At 29.7% G+C, this 15250-nt stretch overlaps 1 protein-coding gene across 1 annotated transcript in view; it reads right to left on the bottom strand.

The window, feature by feature from the left end:
- Positions 1-7174: 7174 nt before the first annotated feature.
- Positions 7175-15250, bottom strand: part of LOC124364444 (TATA box-binding protein-like 1) — a 34381-nt gene continuing 26305 nt past the window's right edge. Inside the window, exon 5 of the mRNA XM_046819940.1 lies at positions 7175-13911. Coding sequence (XP_046675896.1) covers positions 13721-13911 — 191 coding nt within the window. The 3' untranslated portion in view covers positions 7175-13720. The remainder of the gene's footprint in view (positions 13912-15250) is intronic.

Here is a 15250-nt window from a genome sequence, read left to right as displayed (position 1 = left end):
TTTTTTAGTAACTGTCAACAGACGAAATTCAGTAGCTTTTGTTAACGAACCTTCCATCTTCACAATATTATATGAAATTATGCGCCCAGAAATTAAAAGTTTAATAGAAAAATTTCAAGACACTGTAAAAATAGTAAAGGATATCTCTCTTTGGAATGCGAATACGAACGAACTTTAGTAAACGGTGAACCACAAACTTGCCCAATGTATTTTACTATGAAAGCTGACGAAATCTTTGACGTATACGACTTTATTTCTAAACAATTTAATAAATTATCACACCGAGAACAAACAAATCATCCAAATAGGGGTACAGGATGGACATTTAAAAGCTGCAAACAACTAGTTTTGAGCCTTAACAAACACGAAATGATGAATGCTGGATCATATATCGATTTGCCAAAGAAAATCGAAGATAAAAAAGCTTGTATAAATATCAAAAATAAAGATGATTATTGCTTTATTTATTCTATCCGATGTGCTATTGAAAAACCCGAGACACATGTTGACAGAGCAAAACAATACGAAAAATTCGTGAATGACGAAATATTTTCAGGTTTCGAGTATCCAATGTCCTTAAAAGATATACAATTATTTGAGAAACGAAGTTACAATTCCAAGTATAAGTATCCAAAAATGTCTATCAATGTCTCCAGTTTTGATGAAAATATTAAGGTTTTTCCGTTAAAATTTCTGAAAAATATGATGCTGAGTTAAACATTGACTTATTGTATGTTAAACAAGAAGACAAATCTCATTATGTTTTGATAACCGATTTAAATAAGCTCGTGAGTTCTCAGTTATCCAAGCATAAAGAAAGAAAATTTTTGTGTCGACGATGTTTAAGCCATTTCTACAAATCTGGATGAAATACAATAAATGTCTGTGGGTAATAAGGAGGCCACAGATCAGATGCAACAGCAAATTATGTTTTAATATTAATGATTATCCAAGATATTCTGTTACTTTCACCTAAGGTAATAAATATTATTGATTACCTTAAAATGAAATAAAATAAGTGAAATGAATGCTTTACAACTTGGAGTTTTACAAACGAAAGGCAAGTACAGGTCTTTTCAATATATTACAATCAAAAGGCAGATGCAGGTCCCTTCCCCTCTTTCTCCCACCACCAACCACACGACCCGTGGATCAACATATACCGCTTAATTGTACGGTGTATAAAAAGGACCAACATGGACCGCTCATTACACGTGGACCAGCATGTGGACAAAAGTTTTTTATATATTAAAAAATATTAGCATACATTTATCAAGCAAGTTATAAAACATAAATGTATGCTGAGAACAAATTCATAACACGGTTATATGAAGGTTTAAATAGGGGGCTTGATGGACCTGCATGGGTCGCTGTATAACACAGGACCATCAAGTGCCTTGTTTCCGTAAATATATATATATATATATAATATATATATATATATATTCTAAAATAGTTTAAAAAATCGAAAAATAAATATACACAAGCTGTAAGACAGGATAACATATGAGTGGGTTAATGTAACTTCAACATTAGCCTATACACATCCTTGCTGTCAAAGAAATTAAAGAAGTACAAAGGCCAACAAGAAAGATTTGAGTGAGTGGATTTCCCAATGAGTGTTCATTTGCAAGTCTTATTCAGCTTAAAAGATCTGCTTGTACAACTAATATTTGAGAATCCACCAATGTCAAATGAAAATGAGAGATATGGTATGTACAAAATTCTAAATATGAAGGCCAAATACTGCAAGATTCTCTATTAAGAACATTAAGCAATAACACAACAAGCAATACAATCAGAAACAATCTATACAAATTTACACTCAAGTTTATAAACAATTTAATAAAAAATTGTGTGGATTTCAAGAATATTTTTACTAAAAATAGTATGTATTATAAATGCAATGTTTGTTGATTAACTTTTATTTTAACTGTAAACCTTAACTGTCTACTCTAGTATAATTGGACTCTTTTCCTTTTATTAAGATCTGCCACTGTGGACTTCTCACAATTTAGCACACAGTTTTCTAGAGCCAGTTTTAATAATTTTTAACGGCACATCTTAAAAAACAAAACTATTCATCCTGGATCCATTTATAAATTTCAGATTTTGATGTTGTCACAGTCTGCATCCCAATTGCTTTACTGAGATGTATTTTTATGGTCTTATTTCATAAAAACTTAAAAGTAAAATAGAATGAGATGGGTATTAATGTCTTGAAATTTTAATTTAATTATCTTCTTTCATAATTAACACATTGGAATGTCAAACACTTAAATTGACAGAAATAGTAGACTGGTCTGTACCACTGTACAAATATTTTGTACCTTTTCCTCAACATACTATAAAATATTGGCTTAAAAATGTATTTATTTAAAACCTTACACTTTCCGCTGTGAGACATCTTTGTGATTTTAGTAATGGTCGTTTTGGTCTGATCAACCAAAATTACGAATTAATCCTGCAGACAGCTAGCACTGCAAGAGGAGTACACTGTACGAGCAAGGATGTTTTCATCACCTACTTCTTACTAAATGTGTCCTCAGAAATACAGTTTCTCTCTAATTTTGGCCATATTCTAAGTAATTATCAAATTAATATAATACAGAATTTAGTAATTTACATCAGAAACTAAAACTTTAATTCAAAGCAGGACAATGATTTTATCTTATAATGAAAAGAAAATTTCTTGAAATATTTTTAATCTATTACAAAGGATTGTATGATTAAGATTCAAAAGTAGCATAGACAGTACTTTAATCTGTAGAGTTTCACGTTATCATTCATGGTATCTACAAACAAGACTGGCGAAACAATGAGTTATCCTCTCGGCACTCCGCTGTCCTTTTCAAGATAAAACAAACCTGTAAAAACACATAAAGCAGCTATGGTGGGACGGGCTGATTAGATGTGAATGTTGAATTTAGCTCCAATTCACCTTCCTCTTACATGTAGCATCTGAAATCTGATGCTGTTGCAGACTCACCTAGATTGCACTACTTTTGTAGTCTGGGTGTCTTTTATAGTTTTGATGTTTTGACCATCTTCGTTCTTCGTCACCGACTATTTTTGGATCCTTTCAGAAAAATATGATTTAGATTTAGGAGTCAAGTCTGCAACAGACATTTCTAGTCCAGTTTCACAAGCCATGAGGCATATCTACTTTCAATATACGGGTGAAATTTATATACCATATTCGGACCCAATCTACCTGGATTTCTTGAGGTCTATCCTTAATCAATCTACCAATACCATGTCCATCATATTATTTGTGCAGTTCAACCTCGCGCTACCACTGACACAGGAGTAGATTGCGTATGGTGAGTGTTTAAATTTCACTTATTGGACATGTACTAAGAGACTCATTGGAATAAATAGGATGCCCTGGATCTTGTCACAATCCTACAAGGAACTACTGACATCAAAGCTAAGGACTTTGAATAATTTGACTATATTTCAGTGCCATCTGTAGTTTATGTACTGCATTTTGTGTGCAATATATGATATACTTGGTTTCTATTTAAATCTGTACTTACAGGAATAGACATTTTTGTAGCCATCGTTTGAAAAGTTATTTTACATTGTATGTATGTGTAAAGGAGTATTACAGAATCTCATAGAGAATTATATTTAGTAAATTGATATTCATGTTTCAATGACACAGTATTTTCTTGTGCACATATGTATTTTTTTTAAGAAAGAAAGCAAAGAGCAATCTGGGCATAATGATTTATTGGTAGCCTCGACAATAAGATTAATTTGGAGTTAAAGGAAGAATAAACATAAAATCTTAAGATTTTAGTGTATAGCCTGTGCGGGTGAAGTAATAAATTGTGTGTTCTAGTATTAAGTATTAATATACTTTAGTATTTATAACTTATGAGAACAGTTATCTAAATTTAAAAATACAAAGCTAAAATAAATTTAAATTCATTATATTAATCTAGAATACAGTAAGTTTATAATTTGTTTTCTAATTTACAACAAGAAACATACATTTTATTTTAACTTTGAACAAACATGTTATTACTTGAAAGAGCCTCTTAATGTAATCAACTGTGTAAACAATGTTTTATGGCAGCACATTTTTTAATCAATGTAGCCACTATTTTCAAATTGTTTACATTTATAATCTTGTAAGCATAGAATAAACACTTCTTATTTCAACTTTTCTGCTACCACTGACAGAGTATATCTAAATAAGAAAAAAAAATATACTTTTATTAAAAATATACTTTTAAAAGTGAATTTCAGTAAATATCAAGTATGTAGTGCTTGATCAGTAGTATAATACAGATATCAGACACAATTATTATCCAACTTTTAGTATAAATTTATAGACCCACCTTAATTGCTTTTCAACAGAAATGGGCTTGTCAAACCTACATAATATATATATATATATATATATATATATATATATATATATATATATATATATATATATATCTTCTTGATCAGGGCAACAAAGCAAACAACTGTGGCAACAGAAATATCTGACTCAGAGAGCAAACTCTCAATCATGTGCTTTCTCAACATGCATGGGTAATAGTGGCAATTTAATGTTTACACCGTAACGTTATATATTTGTGGCATAGATATTGCGCATTATTATTCAATTAACCCTTTGGACACCAACGTCCGGTTGATCGGACCGTCGGAAGTCTAGTCGAAAAACATCAACGTTCGGACTGCCGAGGTCCGGGCGAAAAGCGCCAACGTCCGATTGATCAGCCGTTTGAGAAAAACATCTTTTAAAAGTTATTTTTAACTTGAAAAGTCTGTTTAAACTTTTTAGGGCTATTTTAGAAGTAAATAAGACTATATGTAATCAATTTTGTTCAGTTTAGTCCACCCATAGTGTTTCCCTAAACACATATGTTAGAATTGACGGGGACAAATGTGTATATTTTGTAAATAATAAATTATTTTGTTGACAAAGATTTTTCTTACTTTTTTGAAGAAAATCTATGATATAGACTTATAGTAGTGAGAAGATGCTCTCATTTTAATAATATGTAAGTATGTACAAACGTATTTCCTACTGTAAAATTAATATTCTAGTTATAGTACATTTTTTCTAATATCAACACTAATTAAAAGTATTTTTTGTGAAACTATTTTTCAACTTTCAGTTCTAAATTTTTGTGAGCAGTCTTAGATATAATATCTGTAACGAATAAAAATATCACCGATAGGTAAAAATATTTTTTTTTCGTACCGATATTTTGGCCTGAAGTGAAATTTTTATGTAAACAAATGTTTTGGTTAGGCATTACCACATCATAAACAATGTAGTTCCATTCTAAATGCTATTAATAATAACACTGTTCGATAGCGCAAATAATTTTCTACAAATAAAAAAAATAAACATTCAATTAACATAAAAAACTAAGGGTAATACAGAGCAAAGCGTAATAGGTTACAAAAACGTCAAAACAGGGCTGGCGGTTTTGGCTAGTGCAGTTGGTTCGGGCGCTAGCGTGATGGGTAGGGCGGCAGCCTTGGGCGTTGGCGTCCAAAGGGTTAACTATAAATGAAATTAAATCACCAAACATCCTGATTAATCAAACATAAAGTGTTCCCCATTGCAAAACGACTAGAAACTAGTCGCTTTCATTGAGGAATCAACCTAAAATGACTAGTTAATAGTCATTTACCATTACCAGTTAGAGGGTTAAAAGATCAACTTCCTTCTATACACTTTGTGGGCATAGATGTGGGGCTAGTTTTTAACACATTTTACATCAGTGCCGCACTCAGATAGATAGGTGAAGTGGAAAGAATTATCTTAAAAATCACTTGTTAAGGTGCTGAAGAATATCACAAAAACTGAAAACATGGTGATGACCAATGAGAGAACACAGTCCAAGCATTTTCCAACATTATGGTGCAGTGCAGTTTTATGTTGATACTTGCCACAATTTTGAGTTAATATTTTGAAACGTCTCTATTATATTGAATTTAAATAGAAAAATAGAGATATTTATCAATCAATCAGTCTCTCTTTATTCAATATTTTAGTACATAAATGTGTTAGTACATTGCGTCAATTAGGCTACATTAAACTAGGTATTACATTGTAAGTCTTATATTAAAACCTACACAAAACTAATAAATCTCTAAATACAATTCAAAGAAAAATACTCATCAAAAAAGTAAAATGGATTCTCAATTAAAAACTGTTTAAGATCCTTATTGAATTTTTGTGTGCTATTTTGTGTTTTAATGTAAAGACGTAATTTTTTTTTAATGTTTGATCTGCGTAACTTTTTTTTATATGGATTTCTAAATTTGGGTTTTCCAAAACCAAAAAATTAAATTCCGATTTTGAGTATTGTAACAATGGGTTACTGTTAATTGTTTAATAGATAAATTTGAATTCTTAAAATGAAATACTGTTTGTAGAATATACAAACTATACTGTACATTGCGATAAAACCCAGCTCAATAAAACCGGGCCTAGCAGTGTTTCTTCATTTAAGCTTTAATATTTCCCCAACAACCTTTTTTATACTAACATTTTGTCCAGATTTGCTTTAGTTATTGCACCATATAGACTTAAGCCAAACACATGTGGGATTGAAGCAGAGATAAGTAAATGATTTTTAATATTTCTAAATTACAAAACCTAGCCAATTTTCTGATAGCAAATACACCTCATATTTTTTTCAAAATATTTTAACATGTAAATCCCAACCCAAATTTTCATTGACTAGCAAACCTAAAATTTGTATTATTTAGTTGAGATTGATTTTGGTTTTTTAATATAATGTTTTAAGTCCGGTTTAGAACTGCTCTATCACCATATTTGCCTACACTTTTACTTCTCATGCCAGCGGTAAAACATAATCACTACGAGATATAAACCAGCGCATTGTCTTACATCAAGAGGAATTTACTACTTCTAGTACTGCTATGTTATCACAAATCGTTAACCAACGGATTAACTGGCCAATTGTTTAAAGTTATCACTACGAAACCAACGACCATTATTTCTACTGAGATTAGGAGATAAAATGTAATGATCTCATAAACTCTCTTTGGTGTGTGAGAGAATCACTATAACCATAATGAAGTTTAGCATTATTGTAAAATCTTTCTTGGCAATCTCCCGCACTTTTGTTGGTATGATGGAAGAGTATAAAAACACAAAATAAAACAATACTTCTTTGATGGAAATAATTTTATTGACACACAGTCTGTTCTATTTCACAAGGATTGTATTTGGCAAATACATAATGTATTTCCACATTATTTGCAGTATTGCTACAATATTTTTTTAAAAATTATTACAAATATTGTATCACAAACTATATAATAAGAACACTGACACACATTCAGGGGCTATGATAACAATGTTAGTTAAGGCAGATCTTTCTAACAACTTGTCTTATTGGTTCACCGAATGCCACTTTTATATTGCATTGTTTTTCTTTAGAACTGTTTAAAACTGTATCAGCCTCTGCTAAATTACTTACAAATAAGACATTATTTTGCCTGCGCAGTTATGTGGGTTTGCTTTACTTTATTAAACTATACCACTTCAATCAAAATATTGCTTCTGATTATAAGTTATCTAAATATTATGTATTACTTTTCTTAAAATTATTTTCTCTAAGCCACAATGACACTATTGATTTAAGATTTTAATAAAACAAAACATTAGCTTTATTTGAAATTCGCTGTTCAAATTTAAAAATTAAAAATGCATTCTTAGTAAACACAATTTTGTTTTAAAGAAAAACATTACAATAGCTAAAAAAACAAAGTAGCAATTATTTGGTCTTCAAATATTTCAGAAAATGACATTATATCTTGAAGAGTTTAAACTATAATTATAGGAATAATTATGTATAGCTAGAATAAACAAATCTATAACTTTTATTAAAATATCATTGATGAACTTGATAAGGCCATTAATAATAATATACAATGAATTAATAATAAAATGTTCAAAAGCGAGTAGCACCAAAATAAATCAGAAAAGACTTTTAATAATAAAATAAATATTAAATTAATATATCAATTTAAATAACATTTTTGACTGTGTACTAAGGATATCATTGGGATTAAAATAATAAACCTTTTTTTGGCAAAAATATGACTGATATACCATTGAAATAAAACAAAGGCACAAGTTATTAAAATAAATTCAGAAAAGTTTAGTTTCAAACATATTAATATTTTTTTATAATTACAAGTTTGAGATGAAAAATAGATCATATAAGAAGTTTGCACAAAAACTCTACAAATAATAATTGTGGAGCATTGTGAAAACTTAGCTTCTTCACTTTTTTACTTTACTTCTTAGACTTGTTTTACTGTTATGATCAAAGATGAGGAAAACATTCTACAAGTAACATTTATAAGGTCTGAAATTTATTTCATTTAGAGAAAACTGAGTATAACAAAGAAATCTCTTGACAGACTCAACACAAAAATTAACTAATAACAAAAATTGTATGTGATTATTTACCGTTTGCCTTTCAGAGCATTTCACTTTTTTAAATGATAAAGGTAACTGAGAACATTTTTACTGGATTCATGAAATAGATCAATGAAATTGTTACATTGTACGACTAATATTTTACACAAAATTTCAGAGTGCAGACATAAAATCGTTTAGTCCTTTAAAAGTATTTTGGCACTTTCACAATTTTTCATAAATACGATAAAAACAAATTTTAATTGAAAATTAAATGATCATTAATAAATAATGTTTAAACATAGAATATACAACATCGCTGTGATTGAAAGTACAACAAAGTGTGTTTTGTTTCAAACAACAAAGAACTAAACAGTATTTTATTTTTATAAACATCCTTAAAATCTACATTTTGAAAGTCCTTTACTGTAGAAACATTATAGCTTTATACACATGGTTTAAAATTAAACCATTCACATGTTGTGTATTTAATGTATATTTACAAAACTAGCTTTCATTACATTAATCTTAGTAAAATACAAATCTTGGAACCACTTGTTCAAACAAATTATGGTTTTTATAGAATCTTTGAACTACAACACCTAACAACCCAAACTAAGGGAATCTACCAGTTTCAAAATATGACATTTGTAAAAAAAGAAAATTGGACCAATACAGCAGTGAACTGTTATTTACGTTAGTTACTTTAAAATGCCTGTAAGTTATTAGTATTATTTGAAAGTCAATACAGATAAATGGTTAGTAAATCGGAAGACACATTTTAATATTTTATAAAAAAAAACATAATAATTAAAAATTATTACAAAAAGTTGATCAAATATTTTATAAATATTAAAAATTAAACAATACAAACGCTTTATCTATATACTCGATTTAAACAGTAATTGATTTGTTCATAGACATAAGTAAATTAGAGTAAACTCCAACATAATTATTAATAATAGTAAATATATTTATTGGATTCATGAATTTAAAAAAATAATAATAGATACAAAAACACCAGTAATAAACAAACATTCATTTTCTGTGATCTTTCAAGATTATTTAAATCTTATTAATCTAGAGAATTAATCTTATTTTTGAAGTGATTAAAATACATTTCCAAATTTGCTAATTTTGTGGATTCTTGTCAATAAATTTATTTTGTTTTTAATTTACACAAAAATGATTTGAGGACAGTAAAATCTTAAATCTTGTTATAAAAAAACATAGCCTTATATAATATTGAATAAACAAGAACTCAGTTGAAATATTTCAATAAATGTTTCACATTCTTGGAAACAAGCAAACAAGTTACAAGTAATATTAACGATTATTTTTCTAAACACTATTATTCCTTGACAGCAATTATTGTTTCCTGGAAGCAAAATTATGTGGTAATGGACTCAGTACAATGGGAACTCTCATATAAACAAAACTTTACCTAATCACCGGAGCTAAACTTATGTGTATTATAGTTGTGTTCTGTACAGCTTAAGTTTATATAGAATAGGAATTCACGATTTGGAAAAATCATCTAACCAGTTTATAACTGTGAGTTCAAAGCTTTGTGGCATATTTTCTTATTCAAACACTTAAACAGTACCTTGTTCTTGATATAGTATACCTGTATCATTATTTGTGTTATTATGACAATATTGCTATTGATCCAATCGTGCTAATTATGTAGATTTTCTTGTAGTTAGTACAATAGCAGAGTTATATTATGAATTGACAACAATTATATATTACCACTTCAATAAACAACACATCAACTAACAGAACATTATGGTACAATGTCTACATTAAAACAGCTTTGAGTATGATCATTTTACTGTTACGGTTATAAAATGGAAGTGTATGCCTACTTATGTGTGCATTACAAATAAACGGTCAACACACTAATTTTACTAAACACTAATTCAGATATTGGATTTAATCAGCACATTTACTGAATTATTACGCAAACTCAGGAATAAAATATATATTCTACATTTTCCAAACAGTAAAAAGCCAGTCCTTAACATTGTCAATTCCGCTAAATTCGATACATTATTGCTATTAGTAACAATAAGAAATGTTATTACATCCAATCAGAACCATGCCGATGTATTATTTCTATACAGAATACGGTTACTCATCCACTTTTTTAATTAGGGCTTACTTTCAATTTCAACAATGTGCGGGGACTAAATAACTGAGTAGTATTGCCTTAAACAGATATACACAAAAGCTTGTGCCTTTAAAACTCGGCCAATGTTTATTTAAGAAGTCATAAATACACATGTTATTGTTAACAATAAAACCAATAAATGCGATCAATTTGTAAAACACAACTCTTTAAATATATCTATATATATTTTGAGCAAAAATTGTGCTTTTCAAAAGGGAGGATAATGTGAGTTAACAAATCCAACTTAAATTAACTCTTGAGATTACCAAATTTGTTCACACGTAATATTCAAAAGGTAATACCTACAAGAACATAAAGTGTGTCTTATACAAGACTTTGAAACAATAATTTAATTGTTATTTTTTAACATGGATTGGGTTGTACAGATGTTAATAAATAATTAATAATAATTAGTACACAAATACTTTTCTATTGTCATAATAATAATAATATTTGATTCCATAGTTAGTTTTTACAAGAATTGGAGTTTTAAACTAGGCTGCTGCTGCTTACCACTTACATTTCTGAACATATCTTTCATTATCAATTTTCCCAGTGATTGATCCTTAAAAGATTATTATCTAACATGTGCATTGCACAGCAACAAGGAAGCTGCAAAATATTTTCCCTGACAGAACATCTCAAAATGTGTATAGTTGCCAGAACAATTTAAAGTTTTACTAAATCAGAAATATCAAAGAACAATAAAATAGTTAAAAACACAACATACCTCTGCAGTCCGTCACATATGACCAATTTTGTCTCACTGTAAACAAATTCAAAAGTGAGAAAACAGCTATCACTTTTCCCATAACAACTGACGTAGTAATGTTGAACCTCAATAACACTGAGGTTTCAATAACAGTTGACTTCTAAGATAAATTATACACTGATAATATGTACATAAAAACGTCAAACAGCTTATGTCAAAACAGTGTAATTTACTTGTCTTTATATCATAAATTTATGAGCAGAGGTGAAAAATATCACTAGCTGAGAATTTTTGACCTTACACCACAGAATTTAGTACATTTAACCCATTTAGTTCATATATTCTTCGACAATTGTCAAAACAAAACTGTATTAGTAATTTCTCATCACTGTAAGATTTTCCACAATTCTACAGAAGGAACACACCTTGACAGTGTAGGATAACACTCAGAAGTATCTTCGGAATATTCGTTATTTTCTTAAGAACCATGAGTCTATTTCTTTACTGTTAGAGACAATCATTATCTAACAGCCTGAAGAACATAAACAAACTTCAACACACCTATACAGAGATGTTTAACTGGTTGGATTATTGGCCATTTTCAAATTAAGGACATCCACTGTAAGTTTTTTATATTTATAGTTGTTACCGTCCTCTGTAAGAATGAAATTATAGCTGAAACGTAGATGAAGGAGAAGGCTTTAGTGGGACGGACTGAGACGCTAGTTGCTGCATTTGCATCCATAGATTAGGTGATAACATTGATAAATGAAACTAGCCACATCCAGGAATTGTTGACAATTGTCAAATCAAGTTGTTCAAAGGAGAAAAGTATTTCTGACCTACTAAACCAAATATATAAATACACATGTTTAAACACGTAATCGCTCCTACTTTAAACATTTAGTACATTCAGTTTTGTAATTTTCCATAAAAAATTAGCTAAACTATTTGTTGATATAATATTACATTTCACAAACGGACTCACAGGGAAGATTCACAGACAAGATAACCTAAAGGTAAACAAACGCTGTCATCTAGGCTTCAATGTCTTAACTAATAAACAAAGAATACTCGTACATTCTATTGATACATAAATATATCCAGTCAGTACGATAAAAATAACAACGATAACTATAATTAAAATAAATAAAAGTAACTAAATCTACTCTCTTACTCGGTGAGATATCTTTCATAGAAAACAAACTGAATTAAAGGAAATATAGGTACGACATGACACCGTAAATAAAACAAACTGTGGTTATAAGGGTGTCCAACATCGTACACATGTTAACAATTTTTACATAATTAAATTAAACTAAATCAAAAGCAAAGGAACAAAAATTATTGAGTTTTATTGTGTGCTTTGATCGTATAACTAAAACAAAGTTTACTTGGATCCCACCGGAAGCTAAAATGCAAATTAAAGATTAACAGGAGTTATCACTACAGTAATAATTACTCTCTCTCTTCCACTCTCCTAACACTTTGATAAGGTAGTCATCAGTATCACATAGTACGGTCTATCAGCACCTGTTTATAGTCGCTTGTTCAGCTCTACATAAGTATGAACAATCACAAAGCTAATGTTGCAGTACCACTCATAAATGCGGATATCACTGGTGTTACTGGAAAAAAGCACAAAAAGCTCATTTTAACAAACACTAATTTTATCTACACACAAGAGACGACAATTTATTTAGTCATGTGTTACATCATAGTGTATACCAATCTCAATTGAATGTGTATTGCTCATCTTTTAATTCCAATTTACTACTTACTTGCAATACATTTTATATTATCTAAGTTTAATAAATGTCTTGGGATGAAAAGTATTCAGTAGAATAGTTAATCAACCACAAGAAAAGTTTAATGACAAAATATATCAGGAAGACATAACCAGGGAGAAACACATTTATTTGAGTCCGTCTGTAATTTACAAAATGCCTTTCCAGTGGGATCCACAATGTGGGGTGAGACATCAATGAACATTAAACTAAAAAAACCAAATGTATCAAGCGAGAACAGTATTTAATGTATAACATCAATATCCCATCTATTGCTTTATTATAAAAAATTATTCAAGGTCAACAGCAAAACTTAATACAGTTCTCATCCTGTTTTCAAGTCTTTGGCATTTCAGTTCACCTGTCAACACAACTAATTTCTCCAGTAAGACACTGATTAGAAATATTAAATTTAAAAAACCAATAAATATAGTAACTATGAACGACAGGTTTTGCACCGAGGTATAAAACTAAACGAGTCCAGTTCAGTCGGTCGAGAACGAGAATGAGCGAGTCTGCGATTGGTAGGAGTGCGCTCATATCTAAGTAGTAAACTTGTTAATCATAATCTTTATAGCTAAATTCCTTTGGCCCATAAGTGCTGCGACCTGGCCCGGCTATTCACAGCTGTCCTCGCTCTCCTCTTCATACGAGTCCTCGCTGTCCACGCAGGCCACCTTGCGCTTCCGCCCCTGTGCACTCTTCTGGGACGCCAACAGTTCGTCTTCTTTTGTGCGTTCTTTACGGAACTGGTAGACTAGAGGATAGATGTACTCGATTGCCTGCTGCACGTCATTCACACAAGGTGCTGCAACAGTTGACATAAAATTTCCAGTGTGATATTCAACAATAAAGTTTATTAAGTTTACTACAACTCACCTAAAATTTAACATTTGTAAAATAGTGCAAAACGGTTGTACCCTTCAATATTCTGCATCATGTCTTATAAAACAAAAAGATAAAATAACATTATTATACAAGTTATATACAGCATTTGTATATAGCCTTTAAAAATGTCTTAGTCTGTGGAAAAATTTAAAAATATAGGTCTGTACAGGAAATTTAAAAAATGTTTCTATAAATAAATGAACAGAACAATATATCAGAATTGTATGAGACATTATAACTCTGTAACCATTGTCATTGTTAACTTAATTACATTAAAACATAAAACCAATGATGAAGATTTAAAGGATCATTCCATTATATCTGAAACACATAATAGTGAAAAGAGTCTAGTTTGTTTCCTACACATATATCAGTCACATATTTCTATGTCAGCTGGTGTCATGACTATATAATTTGATAATTAATTAACGAATACCAATAGCAAAACTTGCATTCTATAGTTCACTGTAGACTTGTAACTGATATTTATGATTTTCACTATAGTAGACAAGGGCACTGATTCTTTCCTGACCAAGTTGTTCAAGATAAATACTCACAAGAAAAATATACATATAAAACTGAAAATTTCACACTCAAAGATAGAATAGTTAAACTATGAAAGATTTGCAAAGGCCAGCATTCTAATACTTGCTTTTAGACCAAACTTCTTATCTACAACTTACATCCTGCCCTGAATCTCTCATCCTGTGCAGTTCTTCTTGGTTACCAATTGTATTTATATAATCATGATAAATATAATCTATGATTCAATTTGTTTATGAACAAACACAATTTACATTTAAAGCAGGATTACACAAACTACAAAACATATACTTCTTGTTTATCCAATACCCACAATACTTAATTCAGGACTTTATAAAATTGCAAATTTATAATTGCACATTTTATTCTCTTTATTTTTCGGTATTCTGGATAATTCAAAATGATTTCAGTCTAGTGTTTTTCATTCTCTCCCTGTCTCTAGCTGGGGGTTTCCTAATGCATTTTTGTGACTTGTTTTGTTTGGACTTGCAACTGCTTCATTCCGTCAATTGTTCTGGTAGTTAGAGATTGGTGGCTTGTGCTATAAATTTATTGTTTTAACATTTTTTTTAAAGCAAGTGACAAGTTTCATTTTTTATTTGTAGTTAGGCCTTGAATATTTCAAGAATGGTTCTTGAAATACGAATTTCAATGTTGTCACTCATATATTAATGCCAAGCAAAAAAATTTAACATCTGCTCAGAAAATTCATAAAC

This window comes from Homalodisca vitripennis, chromosome 6 (assembly GCF_021130785.1).
Source record: "Homalodisca vitripennis isolate AUS2020 chromosome 6, UT_GWSS_2.1, whole genome shotgun sequence".
NCBI lineage: Eukaryota > Metazoa > Arthropoda > Insecta > Hemiptera > Cicadellidae > Homalodisca > Homalodisca vitripennis.
The sequence above is the reverse complement of the archived record's forward strand: the minus strand, read 5'-3'. Positions and strand labels throughout refer to the sequence as shown.